The 8504-nt window shown below is 35.5% G+C and overlaps 1 protein-coding gene across 3 annotated transcripts; it reads right to left on the bottom strand.

The window, feature by feature from the left end:
- Positions 1–448: 448 nt before the first annotated feature.
- LOC142974594 (ubiquitin carboxyl-terminal hydrolase 7-like) lies at positions 449–7485 on the bottom strand. 3 transcript variants are annotated; one of them, XM_076117019.1, is made up of 11 exons: positions 7381–7485; positions 7191–7268; positions 6686–7005; positions 6294–6457; positions 5473–5732; positions 4960–5134; positions 3832–4024; positions 2236–2389; positions 1671–1804; positions 871–977; positions 449–783 (listed from the first exon to the last, which is right to left on the bottom strand). In XM_076117019.1, the coding sequence occupies exons 2-11, from the start codon at positions 7245–7247 to the stop codon at positions 644–646; spliced, it is 1704 nt and encodes a 567-aa protein (XP_075973134.1). In that variant the 5' UTR covers positions 7248–7268; positions 7381–7485; the 3' UTR covers positions 449–643. The 3 variants fall into 3 exon arrangements, with proteins under 3 accessions (XP_075973134.1, XP_075973136.1, XP_075973135.1); XM_076117021.1 differs by having other exon boundaries at positions 449–676; XM_076117020.1 differs by having other exon boundaries at positions 449–676; positions 881–977.
- Positions 7486–8504: the final 1019 nt, after the last annotated feature.

Here is an 8504-nt window from a genome sequence, read left to right as displayed (position 1 = left end):
GTCAAAATATTATGTCTTGACCTTAGGGACAAACGAACTTGATACTACCTATAGTACTTTCTACTTGAAGCCGTAAAATATTTTTTGTTACTTTGGCGTGCTTACAAAACGTACAGTTTTAGTAGTTAGTGTAATAATGTCTCTACTCAAATATTCATTTCAGGTTTTAACAAAACAAAATATATCATTCTTTTGAATAATTAATTTCTTTGAAATAATTATAGAGCTTTGTATATAGTAATAATATTAGAATACTTGACCTGTAACATCATGAAACTAAAATGTTATTAGCAGTCTGCGGATAATGGAGCACCTAATCGGAAACAGCCACAAATTAGTGTTTCTTCGTATTTATCTTAACAATAATAATTAGAGACTGCTGTGGTGTGGAATAAATGAGTGAGGGATGAGCGTATCGCGTGGGAACAACTCAAAAATAAACATGTAATATCGCAACAAATTTTATTAACAGTGGTACATAAATAATTACAATAAAATATACACAAAGAAAATATATTCAGATTATATAAAGCTTAATTACCTACCTGACAAATTTTATAATAAACACTCTGTAATAATTTCTAAAAACTGTAAAAATTGTATAAAAAAATAGGACAATGTAATGTGAAGTGGTCCGTTGTCATTATCTTCCTTTATATTTAGAGCCGGCTAGGGCCTGCAAAGTGAAGAACTGTTTTAGTGCGCTGAATATCTTCGCATAGTACTTGGCGGAGGTGACAGACGTGTCAGATTTAAATTTTCTGCATCTTATTTTTCTGCCGCCTGAAACGCGCAACATTGGGTTGACAAAAAAAAACTGAAAAAAAATAGTGAAAGTAAAGGTAGTTGCGTGGTGGATGCGATATTTACATGTTCTTACCATCTCGTATCGCATCTCTTCGCTAATGCGCTCGCACAGGTCGGTCGGTATGTCGGCTTCTGTACACTCTTGTAACACGTACTTCAGTTGCGACGTCCTGTACAAGGCAACATTTGTTTAATGTGTATAGCGAAATACAAGAACTTATCGAAGAAGGACATCGGCGGTCTCGGCTCCACTCTAAACTGATCAGGCTTTAGGGATTTAGGAGGTCGGATTGCTAAGAATGATTAGAAATTGTGGTCCTTCAAGCACGTTATTTAACATGAGAGTTAATACATATGTGAAAATAAATAGAATAGATGTCGTAACGTTTATCGTAACGCATGTTGCTGACGTCAGAGTCCAGGAACCAAAAATAATAAATTATCAAAACGGTACTCCCGGGGACCTTTAGCTATAACGCCTTGGGTCACTACGAGATTTGTCGCTCTTAATATATGGGGTCAAACAGCGTCCTCCTATTCACACCATCTGTTATATGATAAATATTTGGGAAAATCTAATTATTCAAATCCGTTAATGATGATTGATGAAATTAACTACTTCCTTGCACAAAAATGCAATTTGCAGTTTCAGAATTGCTGCTGATGTTAATGCTGTCAAATTATTTAGTACCTTTAAGTAATTACAGCTATAGGCGGAATTTTTATCCTCATTCAAGGAATCATTCTGCGGAAGGTCGATCATGTAACGTTTTAGATTTTTATCTCAGGGCAACATCGTCACATTCTCTAACAAAGTTATCTGAAGCTGTGAAAATTGGCCGTAAATCACATAATGTTCTTACTGTATGTATATGAGCATGTATGCGCTGGTGGCTCGCCGGGCGAGATGCGGCGCGTCCTCTTTGCCGCCGAAGTTGTACTCGATAGCTTCCTGCTTGCTACATCGAGACACTACGTCGTCATCAAACTTGCACCACTGTGAAAGTTATGTTTTTGAAAGGCTTTTGAGAATATATCAAGGCATCATGTCTATAAAGCATTAAGCGTAAATATGTTTAATTACGATGGAAAGCAAGAACCCAGTACTCTTCTACTCGTTTCTTGAAAAGTCTCATGTTAAAATAAAACCAACCAATCAAGCAGGTTTGAAAATACATAACCAAAATCGAGATCTGTGTGATTTAATCATGTGCTTTTAAGCTATTGCGTTATTTTATTCTCTAACTTTATGTGTACTATATAATTATATATTATAATAATTATGATATGTAAGTTAAGCATTGTATTCCTATTTATTTTGAACAAATTGATTGATTGATTAACAGGGAAACGAATGACCCGTAGCCAGGCATTAATACAGAAATTTATTAAATACTCAAAGCTATGTTGAAAATGGGCAAGAATTACCTTCCCATCTCCTCTGGGGTTAATGAAGACGACATAGTGACCTCCGTGGTTGTCTCCCGAGTGAACCAGCACCGCGTGTAACGTGTAATGCGCCGGTATCGACGGGATCTCCTGCAGGTACTGGTCCAGGTTTATTTCCTCGTAGAACTCGAACCTAGGGTGCATGATATAGAATATATTGTCTTTTTGAGTTTTGATGGAACTGGTTAGAAAAGTAAATAATACATTTACTTTTCTAACTAAAGAAATGCTTACTGTCCAATATTCTCAACGTTTTAAGGATCTTCCATGTAATAGTTACCTAATGACCAATTGGCCATAACGAAAAACTCAGTCTTCGTTTAACCAATAAAATCTGAGATTGTTTTGATAAAATTGGAATTGGAAACTTAGAAACTCAGCAACTCATAACTAAGGCGTACATGTTATTGTGTTTATTTAAATTGTGAAATTGGTTTCAAGACAAAAATACCGACAAACATTTAATTGAATAAATTTATCTTAGAAAAATAATATATGGTAGTTCTTATACGGTATACTATAAAATTGACCTTAAACGTTTACTGTATACTTGAAAACAACGACACCTGTGGCAGTAATATTGGCTAATATCGAAAGACAAAATTGTTTCGGGGCAACAACATTTGCATAATAATTTTATACGTCGGTGCTCCGGGGTACCCGTTTGTGGTAGAATTGTGTAATAAACGAATATTATACGAATTGTACACTAATTATTATAATACATATTTGCGTATATTACACATGAGCAAAGTAGAAACATTATTAATTATAATCTAATTTAGGTTATTGTATGAATATTCAAATGTCTATACTAATATCATAAGTACGAAAGTTTGGATGTTTGTTACTTAAACACGCCAAAACTACTACACCAATTTCTATGAAATTTTATACACGGAAAGTTTATGGCCTAAATTAAATGATAGAATACTTATTATGCCGGATTTTTTACAAGCGTACGATTTTGCAGGTTCTTGTAAGCAACAAAACAATACCCGACCGTTTTAACACCATTGTTACCGAGACTATTGGCAGTAAATTACGCTTCTTAGAATGTGATAAATACTCCGTCCTGCAAAAAAATATTTTCAATATGCCCTTAATCACGACCCTAACAATTTATAGAAGGAAGTGTCTAATAAACTATTCTTTGCTAGTTTATTTCCTCGCCTAAATCATATTTTGGCAAGGTCCGTAACCTTTTAGTGCGAGAGTCAAAATAATGTCGTTTCTCACCGATGTCACAAGTTTGGCAAGCTGAGAGACTATAAGGTATCTCGCTCGACTCATCGATTAAGCAGGTTGAAAATGGCTTTATATATTTTATACAAATATGCAAACATATGACTTTTATAGCAGCATCGTTATAGTCTTTTAAAAGTTTTTCATAAACCAATGCTGTTACCATGCTATCGTACTAGTAGCAATCTGTAATTCACTTGAAGACCTCATTGGAAATTTAACAAGTAAGTTTCTTAACGAGTGCATCATATACTACTCTGGGATTATTTACTATTCATTTTCCCACGTACGTTCACAAAAGTCCACATAGTTAAGGATATAGGATCGTACCGGTCATTGAACTTGATGGACGCGTCACTTTGAGGGTCGTACTGGAACCTCATGAGGTGTAGATGCAGTACGGGAGGAAACACATCGAATCTAACTCCTTTCTCCGCTTCTTGCAGGCCATGTTCACCTGCGTCGTACTTGTTCTCACCGTCGAGGAGTTCCGTGCTGATGTAGTCTTTGAATGATTCATAGACTGTAGGCAGAAACAAAAGAAAGGCTGAGAAATGTTTTCTAAGAAAATTTGGATTTAGGATGTTCTTATAAAGTTACTACGATGAAACATAAAATTCGGGGTTTTAAGTGACGGCCTGTACAAAAATAAAATAATAGGAATCCTTAAGGAATAACCTAAGTGGATGCCTCAGTTACTCTGGACAGGTAAAATCTTGATTACAGAGAGCCATTAGACTAACTAAATACGGCTCTAGAGACTTATTTAAATCTTACTACCAGCAATTACCTGTCAAGCCTTGAAGCCTTTACTAACTTTGAATCTATTTAGCCTACTATTGCTAGGTAAAGTGTTTTGAATGAAAAGATTTATTAGCACCCAGTCCGTAAACTAGAAAGCGCACTTCAGTTACTGAGCCCATAAATAATGTATCGGTTCGTTGTACGGAAGCTCCTTGTGACTAAATGGACATCGCAGAATTGAGAAATAGTACCTACTCCTAATTGAAATTTATCAATGTCGTTGTGAAATTGCGTGGAATCGTACAAAATTGAACTGTAGATTGGTATCCCAAAATAGAAACAACTTAATTTAGATTGAACTTGTGATGAACGCAAAATATTCTTCGCATTTCAGATGCTGTTGCATGATTTAAATTACTTTCATAATGTTGAGACAAGTAACTGAAAGCGAAATTGATATTTTGTCAAGTTCGCAAATTCAAAACCCACATTTTGTATTTAACTTACTTCTTCCATTCTAGAGAATATTGCAGAATAACATTCTGTAGAATGAGGCATCACGTTAAGGAAGATTTTGTATAAAAAAAATTAAAGTTTAAAGAGAAAAACAGGAACCTGCATGGGGTCATGAGGTGATATGCATATTTAACGATGCTACAGAGATTTGTCCTACCAACGACGTCTTAGCGTAAATAAGCTTGACCTAAAACTTACTATTGTTCTTCCCCTTCACACTGAGCTGTATGTCGTAGAAGGTTTCCACTCGCGTGCTGGTACAGTTCACGTTCTTGCACTTTATGAACGATGTCATCTTGCCTTCGAACAACTTCGGTACGGTCCCTTCAACGACGGTGCCTTTCATTTTATTTTCTAGCTTGTCTAGGAGAACCTGGCAAAAGATCGAAAATTTAAAGAACTGTTAATTATTTACTTGTATTAACAGTCAACGTAATTTGTAATTCGGTTATTTGCTTATTGCTGAAAGCCATTCTTATGACATGGCTTAATTAATGTTATTTTAATTCACTTCCTAGGAAATAAGTATGAGGTATACAGTTACTAGTAAATAATGTGTGACACGTAAATTCATGATCAATTACATAGGTCATATGTATTTTTTTAGTTATTTGCAAGTTTTGTTAAAATAACAGTAAGTTACCAAAATGTGGGGCAATGTGAGACTAATTTAAAATGGTGAAGTACATAATATAAGATTTTTCAAGGTACCCGTAAGAACTCTTGCACATCATGCTGCATAAAAGAATCTAAGGTCTCCCAACCGAAGCTCTTCGTGAGTTTCTTAGTGGCAACAGGTTTGTCGGAGAACTGCAGGTCGTAGAACACACGCTGCAAGGCGAAGGCGACCGAACGGGAGCTGTCGTCGCCGACAGTCGGTATCTTGTAGACCGCCTTACGAAGCACGTTGGTGAAGAAAAGAGTTTGTAGAAGAGAGTTCATGTAACATGTTGCTCCTTGGTTCTTGAGACCTAGAAATGATATCTAGATGAATGACGTTGCTGCAGAATAGTAAAGACGTACAGTGAAACATTGTTATGTTTTATTATTTAGTATTAATAGTCTAGTATTAGCTAAGTATTTAAGTATAGTCGAATATAATTAAAAAGATGAAGTTTAGAAAAAATATGTCAAATAATATGTGTAAAGTGCCATTGAAGTTCCTATTTTTCCGAGAGTCCTAACGGGCATAATTAAATTTTACTCAACCTATAAAATTTAATTACTGCAATCTGCCGAATCAAGCAAGATGCAAGCATCTGAACGGAATAATATCTTACTGCAGTAATTAAGCAGCCGGTGTGTAGTAATTACCCTAATTTTGGACGAGTGCATCCTTGAGCGAATTCCCTTCTTGTAAATAAAATTGTTTCCACTTTGTGAAAAAAGGACCTGTTATTATGTTTTCACTTTGCTTGTATCATAAAGATTTGTACAAGTAGGTAATATACATCTTTTAAGAAATAATATCAATTTCTACACAATTAAGGTAATACAGACTAAAACGTATAGGAATAGTTAATTGACTTTACCTACAAAACCGGTATGCTTTTTAGAATCCCACGACACACCGTGCGGGGCTTCTGCTACGACATGAGCTTCGATAGTTATTGCATCGTCTTTCACGAAGCCGTTGTCCAGGTCCATAAGGTCGTCCCATGATATGAAGTGCGCGAAACCCCAGTCATCTTCTTTGCTGTAAAATATTTATTATGATTGGTTCAAAATGTTTTTAACATTAATACTCTTGCGTTAGCAAAATAAAAAGGGATGAAATGTGAATATGAAATAAGCGCTTTATATAGTAGTTGCTACAATGTTTTTTCCACTATTTTTGTTGGTTTACGAACTGAAAAATACAATATTTAGCCACCAACGCCGAAGACTTCCAGCACTATATACTTAGTAGTAGTATTATAAGTACCAGTGATACATATGATGAAGCTTTCGACAAAGAGGACCGCCTTCTTGCTTCTGAGACAGCAGTTTCAACTCTCCCAATCCATAACACGACCACCCTGGTGAATCACATTCTCCATTGCACTGAAGAAACACTCCAAGAGCCTTCTGTTGCTGGCGATCAGGGGTCGTCGTATGTCTGAGGAGTATAAGGATCTTCCAAGGAAGGCATCTCACGTAGCAAGGTGGCGATAGAACCTGCTCTTTCAGTTGGCTAATGTTTTGAACGGTGAAACGAAATGTCGCTTCTGGCCGAGCGATGTCGTCGTCTTCTTGTGGAACGTCCTGTGAATAAAAAACGTTTACAACAAAGACAAAGTGTGCTAGTACAAAAAATCGAGTGTGATAAAAACTTTCTCAAAAAAATTTTTTTGTCCGAGTTAACCCAAATGCATTTTAATCTATCTACAGGAATTGTTTTCTTCGCTACCGGTGAAATTGATCAATTAAATGATAGATAGGTAGCTAACCGGGCTCGCCGCCTTTGTTGCAGCTGTTGCGTTATCCGCGCTGCCAGTTTCAATCATTGTACAGCAGCGAATGTAATGCTATAAAAATAAAAAAATTTAGACAACTATTCCATCTTCAAGCAATTTCTTTTCTCATCTCATTCGTTGACTTACTGCACCCAATAAAATAAAATTACAATATTAATTTTACCTTATTTCAAAATGTTATCCATAATGGTTGTTATCAAAATATAAAAAACTAATTTTGTAATTTTTTTAGGCCGATGACACACGTCACCCTATGATTTTATAAACGTCATTTTGACTATTCTAAATTTAAAATTATATACGCAATAAAAGAAAAATAATGTCTCTAATGAGGTCATTACGGTTCATTCTGAAAAACTGAAGAAAAGAAAAGTTTTAGTTTTAAGAAAACTTTAGTCTTGTTCTCAGACAGACTTAAAAAGTTTGAATAAATAAATATTGTTGGACAACTCACACACGGTCATTTGATTCCAAACTAAGCAGAGCTTGTACTATGGTAACCAAATAACTGATAAACATACTTATATACTTCTAAATACATACTTATATAGATAAATTGACAACCAGGCTCAGAACAAATACTCGTGCTCATCACACAAAGATTTGTCCCGGGTAGGATTCGAACCCACCACACGCGGCGCTACGGTTGTTGCGGCGAGGTGACCGCTTAAACCACTGCGCCAAACGTAAAAAGTTTGAACAAAAAATTGTCGTGTTTACATAAGTTTAACAAAATTTTATGCTGGTCTGTGATGCTAAATCGTTTATGTAATAGGATTTGAAGGACATCTCTTTCGATGGCGATGGCGGTAGTTACTTTATAATTGAAAATCGGCTGATACCTACCGGATACCGGAAATTAATTAAATCGCCGAGTCATCTTGCGACGACATTATTCTCTGTTGGTTCGGAGATTGACAGTGTTCTTTAATTAAAATTGGTGAATAGGTTTTAAAGAGGCGCCGTGCTTATCTTCTCCAACACATTTAGCTCTTAGCAAACTAGCTACTTACCCCCGGTTTCGGAGTACATTTAGCGGTAGTTTATCTATTCAATAGCGTTTAAACTTATATAACAAAAATGTACTCAGAAACCGGGGGAAAGTTAAATATGAAATAAGTATGTCATCATAGATGAGTACAACAATTTTATAGTGCTGGTAAAATTAAATAGCAGGTCATCATTGTACCTTTATCAAAAAAATCTTTTAACAATAGAATCTGTTTAAATTGCTTAGTCTTAACAGTGATACTAAATTACTGCCTCTTGGAACACTCCTACTTAAAA

This window comes from Anticarsia gemmatalis, chromosome 8 (genome assembly GCF_050436995.1).
Source record: "Anticarsia gemmatalis isolate Benzon Research Colony breed Stoneville strain chromosome 8, ilAntGemm2 primary, whole genome shotgun sequence".
NCBI classification, from domain to species: domain Eukaryota; kingdom Metazoa; phylum Arthropoda; class Insecta; order Lepidoptera; family Erebidae; genus Anticarsia; species Anticarsia gemmatalis.
This window is presented reverse-complemented; position numbering and strand designations above follow the sequence as displayed.